Consider the following 20566-nt stretch of genomic DNA (forward strand, 5'->3'; position numbering starts at 1 on the left):
GGGGAAGAAGCCCACCCCGCCAGCTCTGAACCCCCCCCCAAGGGGGAGAAGCCGTCCTCCGACGCCAGCAGAGGCCGGAAGACAACCCAAAGCGCCCACCAACAGCGGGACCAAGCGAGAGGCAACAGAGCAAGCTGCTCCCCCAGCGCCCAGTCAACAGAGAAGGGAACAGAACCCCTTCAGAAAGAAAAAGTACACTACCGAAGTCATGAGGAGAGACTACGGGAATGAAACCACACTTCGCTGGAAGAGGAAGTGAGGGGAGACCTGATCACCACATACAAGATACCCAAGGGAATCGACAGGGTTGATAAGGACAGGCTATGTAACACAAGGGGCACACGCACTAGGGGACACAGGTGGAAACTGAGTACCCAAAAGAGCCACATTTAGAATTAATTTTTTTTTTTTTTTTTTTTTTTTAGTGTCAGAATGGGAACGGGAAAGCACTAAGAAGTAATGTGGCGACTCCTCACACAAGTAACGAGGCTGACCCCCATACAATGTCACATGTAGACATGACAGAGCCCAAGAGGCACAGGAACCGATACACCTGTTGATGGACGGTTGAGAGGCAGGACCAAGGAGCCAGAGCTCAACCCCCACAAGCACAACTAGGTGAGGACATATATTGTAAAAGCACAAGCCGCCGACTAGTGGCAGAGCGCACTACGCCGGCCAGGCAAAGAAGGCACAAAACTGCATCAAAAGGCCCACCTCGACAGCAAAACCACAAAGTCCCAGCACAACCACAACATGTGCCAAGACCCAAAAAGCTCAGCCTGCAAGCCAGGAAGACCCTGGAACCCCAAAAGGCAGAACCGGGTCACACGAGGAAACAAAGTCCCCTGAACCCACAAAAGGGGGCCCAAGAGGAAGAAACCTCCAGAACAAAACCAAGGAACCCAAAGGAACCCAGAATCGAACCAGGGGGAGCCCAACCACCACATTTGCGGGCGGAGAACAGCACTGAAAGGCAAAGCACAGACCCCAGCAGAACGCCCTGGGAAAACGGTCCCAACAGACCGAAAACCGAGGGGCAAGGTGTGGGAGCAAGCATACCAGCCAGGGGCACTGAGCCTAAACCCATAGGCTCAGACCCAAAATCAACACCCAAACGTTCCCAGAGGTACAGGCAACGGCAAGAAAACACCAGAAAAACAAAGAAACGACAACAGGAGAACAAAAACCTTGAACATTTTTTGAAAACTCACCAGAGACGCTCGCTCGCACACCCAGACGCATGTAAACAAACCGCAACGCCGCCCTGGTGGCCACGCCGGGAAACCGGCAGACGAAAATGGCCGCCAGCAGGGGCTGTGACTGACGCTTAATACACAAAAACACGCCAGCAAATGTGGGAAGCTAGCAGACTGGAAGGGCGAAAAAACGCCGCCCAACAGCAGAAAAACCCCTGAAGAGGCAAAACCGCCCCAGAACTGCTAGCAGGCAACCCCCACAGCCCCGGGAACCAACAACAGAGGCCCCGGGGCAGAGCCGTCCTCCAAGCCCTCCGCCCTTAAAGAAAAGCAAGAGCCCATGGGAAAGGCAACAAGAAAGGGCCGCTGGTAAGACCCAGAAGCCTTGGCAGGAGGCACAGGCTCAAACCTCCGTCCCCAACCCGAACGGGGCATCCCCCGAAAACCGCCCGAGTCTCTGCCGCAACTAAACCCTGCCCCGACCCCGAAACCCGCAGACGGTCCGGAGCCGGGAACATGGAGAGAAAGGGGCGAGCAGCACCTAACCAAACGGGGCGGCCACGGGGCATTCGAGTGGGAAACCAACCTAGCATGTTGCAGCAACCTAACCTAGCTTACAACATGGATGCCGCCTGTACTCTGAACAGTAATAACATCAGGAGAGTACTGGAGAACAAGCAGAGAAACACTCGCAAGACTCCGGGTCAAGGTGTCAGTGACCCAACAGGCAGCACGACGGAGGTAAAATTGGCGACTGTCACCCGGAGACAAGGGAACAGCAACCAACGATCCCGTACAAGACGGGTTGGAACCCGGAAGACACATTCAATGGTCCCCCGAGCCCAGACAGGGGTTTCCAGGGCCCGTAGGGTAACAACTACGGGAAGCCCGGGCAAGGTGTTGCTAACCGGTTAAGAAACCCAAACATAACAAGAGGGTAGATTATAGCACTGAAAACCCCTGAGACGTGTACAAGCACGGGGGCCTAGCAGAGGGCCGCCAAACACTACCAGTGGAACTATAACCACCTTAGGCAGACCCCCACCAGGCAAGAAAAATGAAAAACAAAAGAAAAACCCTGCAAAAGTACACCGTCTCCAGAGGCAACAGAAACCGGCCGCCGCTTAGGTGGCAGGCTGCGCAACACCTTGACGCCCTAACCAGCACAATACCAATCCCTACCCAGGGCCAAACAAGGGCCCCAAGCCCCAGCTGGCCCCAAGGGCGAGGCAAATGCCGAGCAGCAAGAACCTCTACGGAAATGGTTCCCGAACGCCCCAGGAAAGATAACCCTGTTACGCAAGGGCAGTACTCACAGGGCGCTTAGGGAAGTCAGCCACTAAGCACATGCAGCCCCGGCACTGATGAAGTACTCCTGGCCACCGCACACCACAACACATGGCAGTGAACGCCACACAAGGCAAACACCGCCTAGGAAACTGAGGCCAGAGAAGCGTCAATCCCGGTTGACATTAGCGAACGAACTGGAGCTTGGCAGCCGGCGCGGTAGGTCCGGGGCTCCCCCCTCCCCCTCCCGGGGTGGGGAGGGCTGCGCGGACGATCGGCGCGGCAGTAAAGTGTGATGTTTGCTTGTTTGCTTGTTTGCTTGGGATTGTAGGGAGTTTTCTACCTCTCTGTTCGGTTTTTGTTGTAGTTTCTTACCATGTGGGGTTTGTTTTGTTACGCCTACCTTTCTGGGTGCCTAACCCCGGTCGATGGCAGATAAGGAAAACCCCCAACCATATGGGGTTTTCCAGGGCCATTGCTCCCTGAAACCTCTCTGAAGGGGCCAGGTTCTGGCGCTGGTCCCTGGTAGGTCTGAACTCCTTAGCTAATGTCCCGGTCTAACATAACATACATTAGCCCGATAAGCTCCAGGGAGCCGTAGGGGCTCCCCACAGAAAAGCAGCATTGAATATAATGAAACACCATTTTCTGGATGAGCCCCAGAGGCTCCCTGCAGCTATTGGACTGATATACGCAACATTAGTCTGGGGGCATTAGTCAATTGGAGTTAAGCCTACCGGTGACCACGAGCCAGAACCTGTCTTCCCCGGAGAGGCACAGGGAGCAATAACCTATGAAAACCCCCATGTGTTTGGGAGCATTCCATGTCTGCCATCGACCCGGGTTAGGCACCCAGAAAGGTAGGCATAACAAAACAGACCCCACTTGGTAAGAAAATTACAACTGAAGACCAAACAGATTGGCAGAATTCCCCCAACCCAAAGAAACAAGCAAACTCCGGACCCCCCTTCCTGCACCGGCTACTCATGCCTCCAGTTCGGAGGCTGAGCATCAAACAAAACGGAAGCCGCGGACCGGAGGGAGGGAGCCCCCGGGGCTCACCAAAAAAAATAGCGTTTCAAATAGCGAAGAGGGCATTAGCACCCAAGTGGGGTCAAAGGGGGCTCAAGCCCCCCGGGCCAACTCCTCCCCAGTCCCGGGATTTCCTAACTCGGGACCCAGGGCAGAGCAGTCCTCCATACCCTCTACCTCTGAAGAAAAGGCAGAGTCAGGGAAAAGGCTAAAAAGAAGAGGGCCTGCTGGTAGGACCTAGAAGCCACGGCAGGTGGAAATGGCTCAAATGCCTCCATCCCTAACCCAAACGGGGCAACCCCCAAAGCTGCCCGAGTCTCATTGCCAACTGTACCCCGTCCCAACTCCGAAACCTTTAAACATTTGGGAGCTGGAAGCAGGAAAGGAGGAGGAGAAAGGTGGACAACAAGGGAAGGACCAGGGAGTGCAGACTGAACTTAAGTCGAAGCGACTAATGCCCCCAAGTCCAGGTCCCTATAACCAAAACCGGGGAGCCACGGGGAATCTGGGTGGGCAACCAACCTAGCACGCTACAGCAACCTAAACCGAGCATGCAACACAGATGCTGCCTGTACCCCTAACAGTAATGTTATCAGAATAGTACTAGAGAACAAGTTGAGAACATGACTCGCAAGACTCCAGGTCAAAGGTGTCCTTGACCCAACAGGCAGCATGATGGAGGCAAAAGTGGTGACTGTCACCCTGAGACAAGGGCACACAGCAACCTTCAAACCCGCACAAGGCGGGCTGGAACTCTGAAGATGCATCCATAGGTCCACCAAGCCCCAACAGGGTTTTCCTGTGCCTGTAGGCTGACGCTACGAGAAGCCCAAGCAAGGTGTTGCTAACTGGTTAGACCCAACACTAACAGGGGGAATGATCACAACACTGAAATCCCTACAACGGGTACAACCACAGGGGGCCAAGCAGAGGGCCACAAAAATATCATAAGTAGACCTATAGGCACTGCAGGCAGACCCCCACCAGGCACACAAAACAAAAAGGAAAAGAAAAACCCTGCAAAAGGACAACGTCACCAGGGAAAACAGGAACTGGCCGCTACTGTAGGTAGGCAAGCTGTGCAACACCTTGATGCCATAACTAGCAACAACACTGCTTCCTACCCAAGGCCAAACAAGGACCACAAAAACCAAAGCTGGCCCCAAGAGCAAGGTAAAAGCCTAGCAGCAAGAACCAAACCCCCCCCCCCCCACACAGAAACAGTTTCTAAACACACCAAGGAAGATAAATAACCCTGACATGCAAGGGTAGTACTCACAGGGAAGACCGCCCTAAGAGCATGCAGCCGCAGTACACTTTGGGCACACCTGGCCATCACACCATGAAACAGCAGAGGACCCCCATGAAGAGAAACACTGCTTGAGACATTGAGCCCAGAGATGACAACCGCCCCAGATTGCAATACCCAACAAATTGGGGTTGAGAAGCTGGCACAGTGGGTCCAAGGCTCCCCCCTTTCCCTCTACGGGGATGGGGGGGGGGGCGGAGTTGCGCAGAAAAGCGACGTGATGGCGTGTGGTGACATCTGCCTGTTGCTCATTTCCTTGGGAATTGAGGGAGTTCTACCTCTCAGTTCGCCTTTCGGTTGTATTTTTCTTACCACGAGGGGTCTGTTTTGTTATGCCTACCTTTCTGGGTGCCTAACCCCAGTCAATGGCAGACAAGGTTAACCCCCAACCACAGAGGGGTTTTCCAGGGCCATTGCTCCCTGCACCTTTCTGAGAGGGCCATGTTCTAGCTTGTGGTCCCTGGTAGGTAGAACTCCATTAACTATTTCCCTGGTCTAAAGATTGCACATTAGCCTGACAGCTCCAGGGAGCCAACAGGGCTCCCCCACAGAAATGATGTACTAAATAGCCCGAACCTAGCCTAACTGAGGACCCATGGATAGAAAACTGGATAGCCCGTCAATTTTGCAAGCTTATTATTGTTTATAGTACATCATATTTTGACATTTGGGATTTTTAAGTCTAAATACAATGTATTACTCGAGAGGACAAGTTAGGCAATCACCCTCAACAGGCTATCTAGTAAATATTGGACTCACCATCATCTCTTTCCTTGCCAGTTGGCTTAAGGTAATAATCAAAGCACTGCGTTATGACAGTGCGGGGCTCCAGCTCACTCAGTTCCTTGAAGGTTTCATACCGAGGAACTCCATCTAACGGCCATGACTTGGAGTCTATGAGGTTGAGGATGTGTGAGACCACTTTGAATTGATAGTCGAATTCCAAAGTCTGCCAAAATCCTGTAAAAGTAGAATTGATTATATATAAAATATTATTTTAAAGGACAAAGAGAGAGAGAGGGGTAAGAAACTGTCCAATTAGAAGCAATGTATTTATAACTACTAGTGAAAATTAAAATTGTATTTCTTAGATCAATAATATCACACACTAAAAGAAACTCAAGTTTTATACACATTCACTTGAATATATCAGTCTAAATATAAATTATACATACTGTAATCTATATAGCCAATAAATAATCTTGACATAATCTCACCATATAAATGATAAGCTTCCAGCTCTTGCAAAGCTTTGTCCAGCTCCTCCTCACTACACTGCACTCGATCCAAGAGATCACTCAGGGTGTACCTGCAAAATGAGGAACCTTTGCACTTCCGTGCACGATATTCAAAGGTGACAATACTAATGGGAGATGACGGATGGCAGACACTCCCTCTTGAAACGTTTGTTCATTCTCAAATTTTCATTACTCAATTCATATCCCACCAACAAATTTCTTAGCTAACGAGGACATTTTTAAGAGAAAATTAGATGGTTTTCTTCAAGAAGTGTCAGACCAACTGGGCTGTGGTGGATATGTGGGCCTGCGGGTCGTTCCAAGCAACAGCCTGGTGTACCAAGCTTGGGGAGTACAAGAACTCCCAGAACCCCATCCAGCAGGTATGACTTATGAAATTTGCATCTAGATGCAATAAATATTGTGATAAAATTAATATAGAAATTATAATTTGAAAAGTAGTTGACCCACTAAAATTGACCCACTGATGTGGGTTTGGAAGAGGCAAGGCAATGTGGTAGAAGCTGCTGCTAATAGTATCTGATCAAAAGGTCTGTGATTTACATTGCTAGACTGTGTGACGTTGTGGCTGACAACCTGGTTGACCAGACCATCAAACAAGAAGCCTGGTCAGAGACTTGGTTGCACGAACACTGATTCTTGGAACAAGCTTGAGATAACCTCAAGGTAGGCTATAAAGGCACAAACAATGAATATAAATAAATTGCACATCAAGACAATATCTGCAAGGCAGCGTGACAACAAATTCATATAACTTTTGACTGGGCCCTTGAGGAGGGCTGTGCACAGGTTGCCTAGAGTGCAGGAGGACATCACTGGATGCTACCATCTTATATTTTACTATGAACCACCAGAGGTGTAATTACCTAAGTGTAATTACCCAAGTGTAGTTACAGGATGAGAGCTACGCTCGTGGTGTCCCGTCTTCCCAGCACTCTTTGTCATATAACGCTTTGAAACTACTGACTGTCTTGGCCTCCACCACCTTCTCCCCTAACTTGTTCCAACCGTCTATCACTTTGTTTGCGAAAGTGAATTTTCTTATATTTCTTCGGCATCTGTGTTTAGCTAGTTTATATCTATGACCTCTTGTTCTTAAAGTTCCAGGTCTCAGGAAATCTTCCCTATCGATTTTATCAATTCCTGTTACTATTTTGTATGTAGTGATCATGTCACCTCTTTTTCTTCTGTTTTCTAGTTTTGGCATATTTAATGCCTCTAACCTCTCCTCGTAGCTCTTGCCCTTCAGTTCTGGGAGCCACTTAGTAGCATGTCTTTGCACCTTTTCCAGTTTGTTGATGTGCTTCTTAAGATATGGGCACCACACAACTGCTGCATATTCTAGCTTTGGCCTAACAAAAGTCGTGAACAATTTCTTTAGTATATTGCCATCCATGTATTTAAAAGCAATTCTGAAGTTAGAAAGCGTGGCATAGGCTCCTCGCACAATATTCTTTATGTGGTCCTCAGGTGATAGTTTTCTATCTAGAACCACCCCTAGACCTCTTTCTTTATCAGAATTCTTTAAAGATTTCTCACATAATATATAGGTTGTGTGGGGTCTATGTTCTCCTATTCCACATTCCATAATATGGCATTTATTAACATTAAATTCCATTTTCCAAGTGGCGCTCCGTGTACTTATTTTGTCCAGGTCTTCTTGAAGGGCATGACAATCATCTAAGTTTCTTATCCTTCCTATTATCTTAGCATCATCAGCAAATATGTTCATATAATTCTGTATACCAACTGGTAGATCATTTATGTAGACAATAAACATCACTGGTGCAAGAACTGAACCCTGTGGTACTCCACTTGTGACATTTCTCCATTCCGATACATTGCCTCTGATTACTGCCCTCATTTTTCTATCAGTCAGAAAATTTTTCATCCATGATAGAAGCTTACCTGTCACCCCTCCAATATTTTCCAGTTTCCAGAACAACCTCTTATGTGGAACTCTGTCAAAAGCCTTTTTTAGGTCCAGATAGATGCAGTCAACCCAACCATCTCTTTCCTGTAATATCTCTGTTGCTCGATCATAGAAACTGAGTAAATTCGATACACAGGATCTTCCAGATCGAAAACCATACTGTCTGTCTGATATTATATCATTTCTCTCCAGGTGTTCTACCCATTTAGATTTAATTATTTTTTCCAATATTTTGACTATTACACTTGTCAATGATACCGGTCTATAATTAAAGGGGTCTTCCCTGCTTCCACTTTTGTAGATTGGAACTATGTTAGCCTTTTTCCACACATCAGCTACAACTCCTGTAAACAGGGATGCCTGAAAAATCAGTTGAAGAGGAATGCTGAGCTCAGGTGCACATTCTCTCAGAACCCATGGTGAAACTCCATCTGGACCAACTGCTTTGTTCTTATTTAGCTCCTTGAGCATTTTTTCCACTTCGTCTCTAGACACCTCTATGTGCTCTATGTTGTTCTCTGGAATTCTTATTGTATCTGGTTCCCTGAAGATTTCATTTTGTACAAACACACTTTGGAACTTTTCGTTTAATGTTTCACACATTTCCTTTTCATTTTCTGTGAATCTATTTCCCATTTTCAACCTCTGAATATTATCCTTTACCTGCAATTTGTTGTTTATGAATTTATAGAATAGACCTGGTTCTGTTTTACATTTGTCTGCAATCCCTTTTTCAAAATTTCTTTCTGCCTCTCTTCTCACTGCCGTGTAGTTGTTTCTCGCATCTTTGTATCGCTGGTATGTTTGGGGGTTCGGCCTCTTCCTGTATTGATTCCATTTTTGTGTCGTTTGGTCGCTGGCCCTCTCGCACTTTCTGTTGAACCAATCCTGTTTCCTAGTTCTGCTTCTCTGTTTTGGTATAATTTTTTTTGTTTTTGTGTGTGTGTGTGTGTGTGTGGTGGGGGGGTTATGTAGCAGCTGCAATATGAGATGCTAGTCAAGCTTAAACCATAACCAACACCAACCCTCATCCTGAGTATCACTAGCACTAACTACAATCTATGCATACCATCATCTATGCCATCAATACCATATTTATATGACATCTGCACTAAGCATCATTCACACCAAGTACCATCAACACTTGCACCTAATATCACCTGCACCAACATTCTTCCCCCCCACCACCATCACTCTCATCAACTGTCATCCACACTAGCCAACACATACAGCTCTCAGATCTAGACTCAAACTTGAAGAGATCAAAAGGTTGAGAGTCTCTTCAAAATAAAGATGGGATTCTCCCCGGAGAATACAACTGCCAGATGATAATCAATGCATCTAAGTCCAAGCTCAATGCATTACAGCTGCTCGCCATGACTAGTTTCAACAGAGTTGTCATGCACGGACTGCAGGAGAAAGTAAAGGCAGCCACCAGAGTTAAATTAATACATATGGCACACCTGAATATTGCACCAGTGCACATCCTGCCATCCACAAAAGTGATCAACATTAGGTAAACAGAACATATGATTAAAAGGCCTAGGCCAAGTCACTCACACACCTCCTCAAAAATGTCATAGATGGAAGCCTGGGTACCTGGGCAGAAATGCTCAAACCATCCCTAGCCAAAATCTTTCAGGATGCCTAAACATAATGAAACATCTTCATCAATGAACATAATGAAACATCTTCTTCCGATGGGCCACTCAGTAGCTCCCTCTAGCTATAGAACTGCAGCTGCCAAGCCTCAAGAGGCCTGAGGCCAGAGACTCACCCGATCCTACTGGGAACCAAGACCAGAATCTGATTTTCTCTATGAAGCATTGGGAACATCAACCCAAAACCATGAAAAAATCCCACCAGAAAGTATAAGTGCACCAAAACAAGCAACTGTTTGAAGAAAATCAGTTACTGGGGAAATTAAGACAAAGAATCATAGTTGTTGATTAATTAAATAGTCGCACTTCTATGTACCTGACTGCTAATGGATGATAGCCAAGGTAACAACAACTGACACTCATTTACATGCAGACTGAACAGACACTTACCTCAATACAACGTAGAAAGAGGTAATGTATGGCGGTAATGGAGATCTACTGAGTGGCCCACTTGAAAAGTGTGTTAAGTCACACCTGTCAGATTGCATGAACATGTCCAAGCAGGCAGTGGGATCTTTCATGAGGAAGCAGCCAAATATGAGCCCTCATAAAAACCAGGTGCTACGCACATCTATCTACTCATCACTCTTTTTCAAACTATCCTTAGATACAGTACTTACCTGTATAAACCAACCACTCTTTCTTCAAAAGTGAATGGAACACAAGGTCTCCAATGAAAACAAGAAACAGTGTGCTTTTGTAAACTCAACTACAAACATACCTCTGGCCTTCACATTCCTGAGCGTGACTCTGCACTCCGGAGAAAGGCGCCTCTCCCAGCAATGTACGCAGTTTGTGAATACGGGGTTTGCACTGTCTTAATTCCAAGTAGGTATAGTGGATGCCACACACCTGTAATAGAAAAGCTATTGTAATCTAAACAAAATGTCTCTACTTTTTAAAATTAATGTGGCATTGATGAGAAACTGCTGGCAATTGGGGATAATTTTAGCACTTTTCAATTCATTCTCTCTCTCTCTGAAAACCATCTGTTATTGCTATGATTTTCCTTAACATAAGGAAAATCTGCCGACCGGGTTTTCCCTCCGGTCGGCGGTTTTTCGGATATTTTGACATCCAGCCTCAGAACTGACGGGTGGGTAGCTGGCGTGGGGGTTCTGGGGCTCCCCCTTCCCCCTCCCAGGGAGGGGGAAGCGGGGCGGCAACATGTGATGTCATGCTCGTTTGCTCGTTTCTTTTAGGGGCGTTCTATCCACTTGTTCGGCTTTTGGTAGCAATATTTTCACCAGAATAGGGGTTTGTTTTGGGATGCTTACCTTTCCGGGTGCCTGACCCAGTCGATGGCAGACATGGAATGCTTCCAACCACACAGGGGTGTCTATAGGTCATTGCTCCCCATGCTTTTCTGAGGGGGGGAGGGGGCCAGGTTCTGGCTCGTGGTCCTCAGTAGGCCCACAGAACTCCATACACATGACTGATGCCAAACTCTGACATTAACATATCAGCCTAGTAAGCTCCAGGGAGCTGAAGGGGCTCCCCCCAGAAAGTTTGCTCTATTTGATTGAAGACCCCACTTGTCTTCTTACATTTTGTGCTTAGACGGAAATTCTCTCTTTCACAACTCTTGTAGACAAAGGCAGTGAATGGCCTCTTTCTGGACATATATAGTTTCTGCCATATTCACAGCTGCAGGTGTGACCAATTCTGCACCAACAGTATGTGGTTTCTTGCTTCAGGTAATCAACTAGACCACTCCAAATCTTACTGCTGAATGTTGATCAAATGTACCTCTCAATTTGAGTTCCAATTTCTGCCTTTTAAGATCCCTTTCCAAATTCTCAAAGTATTCCCACTGTTTGGAAAATGGATCCAATACAAATTTTCCAATTGTTTCTTTAACAGATTCTTTTTGAAAGACTCTGCAGTCAGCACTTTTAAACAGGCGATACTTTGTGGTTACATTTTTCCATCGTCTTTTAATTCCGAGCCTATAATTGAGAAACTCTGCTAGATATTTTTGTTTATCGTTTGATGCCATCTGAAGGGAAAAGTGAAAAGGAAAAAGTTTCCTCTAAGGCTCCGGGGAAATCAAAAACCAATCAGGGCAAAAAGGTGCCAGCTACAGGACTCCCCAGAAATAGAAGGCACTGGGGGTTAGCCAAGATCCATGACAGACAAATGAGACAGAAAAAATCTCTCCACAGAGTTATCTGTAGCCATGAAACTTCCCCAAGAAACAGAAGACAGTGGACTAACTACCTTTGCTTTCAAAGTGGAACGGGCAGACCACAAAGAAGGCCCAAACGCACCTATGTATCATCACCCCACAAAATGTTTCAGAACTGGGAGCAAAGTGGGAGGCCGCCACAAGCCCACCGAACAACACCAGCCAAGGAGATGGTGGAGAAAATTTGGAGCATGTAGAAAACATCAACTGCTCCAATACCAGATCCTGAAAGACAAAGGGGCTCACCCTCAGGCAACTACTGTACTTTGACATTAAGCTGCAACCTGCATATACAGAAAAACCTGGCCCATAAAATGGCAATCTCCTGATAAGCCGAGTCCCGAGGAGGCTCGGCTAAAACAGAGATCAAATGACCCACAAACACTGCAGGCCTCAGAATGGAACGTATCCCCCACCCAACAGGCGGCATGACAGAGGCAATAAGAAAGGCAATTGGCATACATCAAAACTGAGACACATCTAAAGAGACGGAACCCATGAGGAAAACACACATTACAACCCAAGGTACTGTATAGCAAAGAGTCAAAGCTGTTATACTGTAACATATGCATTTTCCCAAAATACTATGATGCAATGTACAATATTTTTGAGAAAACAAACTGAGGACTCACCTGACGGCTATGTAGGACTCGCTCCCCAGCTTCCTCTTCTCCAGGTAAAGACAACTCGGGTACTAATACCATAGAATTTGACGTTTCTGCCAGTCGCACCTAAAATAATAAGTAACAAATTATTGTTTAAAAACTCAGCCTTGAATGTAATGAAATGCTAGTTTCTAGGTGAGCCCCGATGGCACTACTATACACTGAGATGGTTACCATTTACTAGATCGCATCAACCATGGAGTTCTATAGGTCTACCGGGAACCAGTGCCAGAACCTGGTCCCCCCATCCCTCACAGAGGCACAGGGAGTGGTGATATTTATTTTTTGCCACCTCACCTAGGAAAGCAGTCAACGTCAGCGAGTCAAAATAAACCACTGCTGGCTTCAAAAAGAGACTGAAGCCCTGAAACCCACAAAAAGATCTCCCACCCTTCCCCCATCTATATAAACAAATAATTGAATTCTCTCAGAACTAGCATAAGCTTGTTTGCCCCCACCTCCTCCCACTCATTTGAGCGGTGAGGGGAGGTAACTCACCACCAACACACAAAGATGAGTTATGACAACTCCAGGTTGCATTCCTTTTGACTATGTCGTGGCCTAGTTGTCAGGAGCATGTGTGCCTGAGAATACTCAGCGTATACGTTTGAACCCTTATCACGGCTCCTACAGATCTTCTCATTGATCCATCACATTAGTGTGATTGCTCTGTATACTGAAAGAGGAGCTTCAGAGGTAGAACATTCCTTGATCATGACAGAGCCAGAGTGCAAGGGGTGGGGGGGGGGGGGGAGTTGTGTGAAACCCTGGTTTGACTTTTGTGGAAGCCTCAGGAATTCTCGTTGCTCCAGTAGAACCCCAGGTTGCAATCCTTTTCCATGTCATGGCCTAGTTGTCTTAGGGGTGTGCCTAGGAATACTCACTGCATACAATTGAACCATCCTCATGGCTCCTACAAATTTTCTCATTAGTTTTATTATTGTAACTTTGATGCAACATTGTCTCAGCATAGTGGTTATGTTATGAGTGCAAGATGAACAGCTGAAAAACACTTTGGAACACCAAAATCCCCCACAGGAGTTTCAATAGGAGCCAATCCCATTAAGGGGGGTTGGGGGAGGGGGGGTGGCAATGGGACTGATCCCGATTTGCCTATGGCAGTCCCCCATTACCCACCTGTCCTGCTGAAAAGTTATGAGTGGCTAGCCTCAGATATCTAGCCTCCAACCTTAGACAGACAGGTATTCTCTTTTATAGATATACAGTACTTATATATATATATACAAACACAAAGAATCTCATACACTGCAAAATACACACTTCGTAAGTTTTATCTTTGGTGCACAGGACTGCTCCATCGTCTGGGTCACCTCGCAACACAAATCTGAAACAATAATAATATTAGTAATAATAACAATAATAATAATAATAATAATAATAATAATAATAATAATAATAATAATAATAATAATACTGTAATAATAACAATGATAATTTATTTATACAAAAACATATTATGGGGATTGATTTCAGAGTTTACATAGTAAAGTAATATTTAAGTTTAATATAAAGCCACTAATCATGCATAGCAAGTGTGGATAAACCTTAAAATGACAAAAGAACAATCAATTACGGCAGAAGATTCACAGCATCTGCTCTGTGGGATTTGACGCTTTTTACTTTTACACAACACAAAATAATACTTATCTGGGCGGAAGCCCCTATGGCTCTCCGGAGCTAACTGAGCTGATATGAATGTATTAGACCCTGGCATCAATCAATGTGCATGGAGTTCAAGGCCTACCGGGGACCATAAGCCAGAACCTGGCCCCCTCAGAGAGGCACGAGGAGCAATGGCCTATAGAAATCCCTGTGTGGTTGGAAGCATTCTACGTCTGCCATCGACTGGGTCAGGCACCCAAGAAGGTAAGCACCCTAAAAAAAATCTCTATTCTGGTTAAAATATTGCTACTGAATGCCAAACTATTGGACAGAGCTCCCCAAATAAAAACGAGCATGCTGTCACCACATCACCGCCCCGCTGTCTGCACAACCCTCCGCCCTTCCCGGGAAGAGAAAAGGGGAGCCCCAAACCCCCTCCCCACTCCGGGTTATCCACCCTGCAGTTCTGTGGCTGATGTGAACTGGCAAGGTCGTGCACCTCTGGCTCCTGTTTTTCCAGTTCTGTGCCTTGGTGTGTGATACTGTTTAAGTGGTGGTGCGCAAGCCAGGAGTTATTTCACAAGTACTCGGGCTGCATGCACCTAGGGTTCCCTTCCTTAGGTGCCCTGTAAGTACTGCCCTTGGTACTTGGGGCCACCTTCCACAAGTCACCTTGGGGTCTACTTCTGCAAGGTCTTTTGCAGCTCGGTGATTGACCGCCCTTGGAGTCAGCTGGGAGTGTTTCATGCACAACTGTTGGCCTCTGGGTAGGGGGTAGTTTCGTCACTAGTTGGGGCGCAGGGTACTGTGCAGCTAGTTATCACCTCTCACAGCGGCCAGCTCTGTTCCGCCTGAATACATTGTCCTCTTGCGGGGTTTTTCTTTTGTTTTTGTTTTCCTTCCTGGTGGGGGGTCTGCCCCTTGGTTTTGGTTACATCCATTATATCTTGGTGGTCCTCCACTAGGCCCCCATGAGTATACGCTCCTGGGGGTTCAGCTTTAGCAGTTTGATTGGTAACTTAGAGCGCCGGTTAGCAGTACCCTGCCTGAGCTTCCCTTAGCGAGATTATGCGACTAACGGTCCCTGGGAAATCCCACGGGGGGGTAGCTCTTTGATCTGATGGATGCGACCTGTTGTTGTTTTAGATTCAGTTACTTGGAACAAAATGGTCCAAGTAGCATGGGCTATGGTGAGCCCGTAGTGGACTTACCTGGCACAGGAGCGGGGCTGTAACTGTGATGTGTGAATATGTTTTATGAATATGGGAATGTGAATATATCAATATAAGACAAGAGGGAAAGTGAGGTGAAAGAAGTATAGAAGTATGAATAAAGGAAACTACAGAAGGTCTATTAGCCCATATGAGGCACCTCCTTTCACAAAATGGGGAATAGCTAAATGAAGCAGAAAAAGGAAAAGAAACACAAAATGGAGCAAATGCTAAATAAGAAAGAGCACCAAACTTGAGACACAAAAAGATAGGAACATACAGAGTTAAGAGGAGAGCACAGAGGGGCAGAAATCTAAGTCAGAACTCACTTGCTAAGAAGATTAAAAGATTTAACTATGCACTGAGAAAAGCAAGAGTTAACAGCAACAAAGCTAAAACTAAGGTTAATGTTGGTCATGTTATGTATGAGAGCCAGTTCAATGAGACAGTATCGATGGAGAGTAGAGGCAGGAGGATTATTTTGGAAGACCAATTTATAGGATGACTGGATGCCCGAACATGAGAGAAGACACCATTGTCTGTCAGCTAGTTCAACACCTCTTTCGTGTTTTCAAAAGTCTGTCATTAAGATTGTGGCCAGTGTCACCAAAATATTGGAGAGGACAAGGGGAGCAGGAGATCGAATAAAACACCAGCAGCATTGGAGGCAGAATTAGCAGTTTGAACCAGATTGTTACAAAGTGTGTTGTTTTGTAGGAAGACAAATTTTATATCAAGAGGACAAAGGGTATTTGTGAGATTTTAAAGTTCAGATATGGATGGAAGGCAAAGCACAGGGTTTCTAGTGTTGGAACCCAGGATAAGGATGAAAGAAAATTCTTGTATCATGAGATTTGTCACAGATGCCTTTCATTGGTTCTGAGGATCAATGTTCCCTAAGGTCAGGCCTCCTAGTTGGTGGTTTGGTCAACCAGGCTCTTAGGAGCAGATGCTAACATCCTGACGGATGAATCAACTTGGTCAATCAGAAATCCTTTGGAGGTGTTTGTCAAGTTCTCTTTTGAACACCGTGAGAGGTCAGCTGGTTATGTCCCTTGTGTTTAGAGGAAGTGTATTGAAAAGTTTTAAGCCCTCAATGTTGATAGTTGCTAAAATTTATAGAAAAGCTAAGGTAAGACAATAACTTGTAAAGAAGATAAATTTCTGAATCAAGAAACTAATTATTAAAGATGCATAAGACCTGGAGGTAAAGGGAAATGAGGATACTATTTTTAACAGAAAGTGGGAGGTAAGTCCACTTTCGACAAGTTCGACAAATTCGTCGACCCGCGGTCTGGTCGACGACCGGGCCGCAGGGACGCTAAGCCCCGAAAGCACCTCAAGGTAACCTCAAGGTAAGGTAAGTTAAGAAATTAATGTACATTTCACATAGGCTTGCGGTAGATAAAGATCACCGTAGTGATCAACAACTTGGCACATGCCATAACTTCCAACACTGGCATATTTTAGTTAAATAAAGTGTGTCTTCTTTCAATACATATTAAAGTTTCTCTATAAAAGTCAATAATGTAATGTTAATTTTTATTCCATTGCCAATAAATTTCTTAAGTGATTAGATTAGTGACTTTGGAGTATGGTCAAATCATACACAAGAAGCTTTGACAAAGCTCGTTTTATGAATGTCAAATTTTATATCTTGTTAGATTAGCATGCATTAGCTTAGGTTAAATTGGTCTGGGTTAGTTCCACATTTTCTCTTTCCTGTTCCAAATAATCTTGATATTTCTGGAACAAATGTATGTAGATGTTTTCAGAGGCAATCTGAGAAATTCCTACAAGATATGCTAAATAAGCCAGGATGTAATGAATATATGGGCCCGCAGGCTGCTACAAGCAATAGCCTCACTGATCAGGTTATAAGAAGAATTCTTGAAATCATCTATAGGTAAAAAGACAGGTAAGAGTGTGTCACTCACTTGTCATCTTTCTTGATAGTCTCGAGCAGTGTTTGATCTACCTCCATGAGAACCGTTTCACTACTGTCCAGCCCGAAGTCCTCCGTAAACTCCAACATCTGGGTCACCGGAAGCAACTCGTCTTCGGTCAACTTGGCATGATGGATCAGCTTCTTCACATCCTCTAGTGTTCTAAAATATAAAATAATTGATAAATTACAAAATCGTACGAATGTAGCTACCTAGAGTACATTCAATAATAAATTTTGTAACCAAACATAACCCAACCCAAACTATCCTAATTATACCTTACCTACGACAAGTTTAAAGGTTTGCTAACTTGCATTAAGGCCAAACAGATTAAGTACTGAATTATCTAAATTATGGATTTGTCTAGAAAAGTTGATTTACAGTGATTACTTAAATTCCTAATGCAACCCTTTCTATTTACAGCAAAATTTCAGCCACAAGCTGTGGACAATTACCAATTCTTAGATTCAAGGATTCTGTAAAATATTTTTGCATTCATTTCCAGATATGCTCACTCATGTAGCAGCAGAATTCTTTGAAAAAATTATGAACCAGTGCTTAGTTATTATATATGAATGTCACTTTGTACACAAATGTACACTTTATTCACAAGTGTACACTTTTTAGTTTAGTTCATTTATTATGTACCCCATACCCATCTTGTTTTTGGTAGTGGAAAGGGTTACAGAGGCACATAATGGGCTCAGGGACTGAACCCCACAATTCATTTAGTTAAGCAAGTTACAGTCTTGATGAACTAGTTACAAAATTCAATACACATCGTCACATCAACAATGAGTTCGAGATCGACCACAAGTACAGTTTCTAAATTAAGCAACTGACATATGTGGAGAGCTAGTGTCACAATTGATATGTTTGTCCTGCACACCGCCCCCCATCCAGTGGGCAGCGGTGGATAGGTTACAATCACTTAGTTACTACCTACAGTTAGCAAACTGGGGATATTTGGCTAAGATTTCTGGCAGCAGATCATATTGAATTAAATATTTACAAATCTCTTGAACATTTCTTGAGGTTATCTTGAGATGATTTCAGGGCTTTTTAGTGTCCCCGCGGCCCGGTCCTCGACCAGGCCTCCACCCCCAGGAAGCAGCCCGTGACAGCTGACTAACACCCAGGTACCTATTTTACTGCTAGGTAACAGGGGCATAGGGTGAAAGAAACTCTGCCCATTGTTTCTCGCCGGCGCCTGGGATCGAACCCAGGACCACAGGATCACAAGTCCAGCGTGCTGTCCGCTCGGCCGACCGGCTCCCTTATAATTATATATATTCTATTTGTTATAGAATTGTCTCTGAATTCAAGTATCTTTTCGCACTCCATCACATAGTAACGGAGGGTGTGCGAATAATTTTGTTGACACAATTTACATTTGGTCAGGTCTACATCGGCAGATAATGGAGACTCCCAGAGATACTTGTAACCGAGTCTAAGCCGAGCAGTAGTAACATCTAGGAGTCTGCAGATTTTATTGGATGATCCATAGATGTGTGGCCCCTCTTGCATGATAGTATGATGATAGATGGAATTACTGGTATCGATTTCACTTTATAAATGTATGCTTTGTACACAAGTGTACGCTTTGTGCACAAGTGTACGCTTTGTACACAAGACGCTTCACGCATGGATATTAAAGCCTATTTACCCTTACCATCTTAATCCAAACCAGCCTAATTCAAACTGATCTAACCCAAGCTAATCCAACACAGCCTAAGAACACACGTCCAGCCAGGATAGCTTATTTTATTTTATTTGATATTTATATATATACAAGAGTTGTTCCATTCTTGTACAACCACTAGCATGCATAGTGTTTCGGGCAAGTACTTAATCCTATTTTTTTTCCTCGGAATATGGCCCACCAAATCGTTTAACAACCAGGTAACTGTCTGTAGTAACTGACAGATAGTTCCTGTCCAAACACTTACTATGGACAGTCTATTTAATAAAAGGTGGAGGAGAAGAGGAGATATACATCATTAAAATACTATTCCTTACATTGGGAAATGGCCATCAAATACATCAAAATAATTGTCTTCACTGAAAAATTTAAATTCAAAATTGTCGTCAAAAAATTACTCAAATTTGCAAATGACAGGAAACATGTAGAGTACAGACCTTCCTATACAAGCCATCTCTCCTGGATCTGACCTTCGACCTCTTGACTCTTCTTATGAGCAGCGCCTGTGAGTTTTAGGCCTACCCTTATAGGCTCTAAGTATTCCCCTCTCCTTCTTCAGAGTCCAGTTTTACCGTCGGGATCGTCTGCGTCTCACTCTTGGTGTTCTTAGACTGCAATTTTAACACTTTCTAATAAGATTTTCATTAATAAACTAGCTTTGAATAAACATTCTTGTTGTGTTGATTTAGGGGCGACGACGATCTTTACTCTACTCTAAAATGTAAACAAAGTGAATTGGCGGTAAATTTAGGCAGAAGAGAATTTGTAAATGAATAAAAATATAAGAAACGGGCAACTGTTCTGACAACTCCGCCGACGACCAACAGATGGCGGGGAGACACCACAGGCTGATCTCTACACTAGAATTTATTAATTAATTAATTAATTAATTAATTAATTTATTTATTTATTTATTTATTTATTTATTTATTTATTTATTTATTTATTTATTTATTTATTTATTTATTTATATACAAGAAGGTACATTCGGATTGTGAGGATACATAGCATAGTATTTACAATCTTGTAAAGCCACTAGTACGCCGTGCCCTTGAGGAGATACCAACTCTAATTTACAAAAAAGTCTCCAGATCTTTAGCTCCTGTTATTGCATTGCTCTACAACAAGTCACTTCAACAAACTACAGTCTCCGTGGTACGTGTAGTGGTAATTAAGACACTCGCCTGGCGTTCCGCGAGCGCTTTGTCATGGGTTCGTATCCTGGCCGGGGAGGATTTACTGGGCGCAAATCCTTAACTGTAGCCTCTGTTTAACGCAACAGTAAAATGTGTACTTGGTTGTAACAACGATTCTTCGCGGCGGGGATCGTATTCCAGGGACCTGCCCGAAACGCTACGCGTACTAGTGGCTGTACAAGAAAAAAAAAATATAAATATTTCATTCAAAATGATCTGCTATCAGAAATTTTAGCCAAATATCCCCAGTTTGCTAACTGTAGGTAGTAACTAAGTGATTGTAACCTATCCACCGCTGTCCACTGGATGGGGGGGGGGCGGTGTGCAGGACAAACATATAAATTGTGACACTAGC

At 44.7% G+C, this 20566-nt stretch overlaps 1 protein-coding gene across 1 annotated transcript in view; it reads right to left on the minus strand.

Annotated features, from left to right (window-relative positions):
• The window catches only part of LOC123758617 (sister chromatid cohesion protein DCC1), a 44225-nt gene extending 24478 nt beyond the window's left edge, over positions 1-19747 (minus strand). Inside the window, exons 1-7 of the mRNA XM_045743073.2 lie at positions 19453-19747; positions 17305-17475; positions 13815-13878; positions 12501-12599; positions 10402-10532; positions 6045-6136; positions 5587-5787 (exon numbers count right to left, since the gene is read on the minus strand). Of these exons, the coding sequence (XP_045599029.2) occupies positions 5587-5787; positions 6045-6136; positions 10402-10532; positions 12501-12599; positions 13815-13878; positions 17305-17475; positions 19453-19469 (775 nt within the window). The 5' untranslated portion in view covers positions 19470-19747. The remainder of the gene's footprint in view (positions 1-5586; positions 5788-6044; positions 6137-10401; positions 10533-12500; positions 12600-13814; positions 13879-17304; positions 17476-19452) is intronic.
• Positions 19748-20566: the final 819 nt, after the last annotated feature.

This window comes from Procambarus clarkii, chromosome 31 (genome assembly GCF_040958095.1).
Source record: "Procambarus clarkii isolate CNS0578487 chromosome 31, FALCON_Pclarkii_2.0, whole genome shotgun sequence".
NCBI classification, from domain to species: Eukaryota; Metazoa; Arthropoda; class Malacostraca; order Decapoda; family Cambaridae; genus Procambarus; species Procambarus clarkii.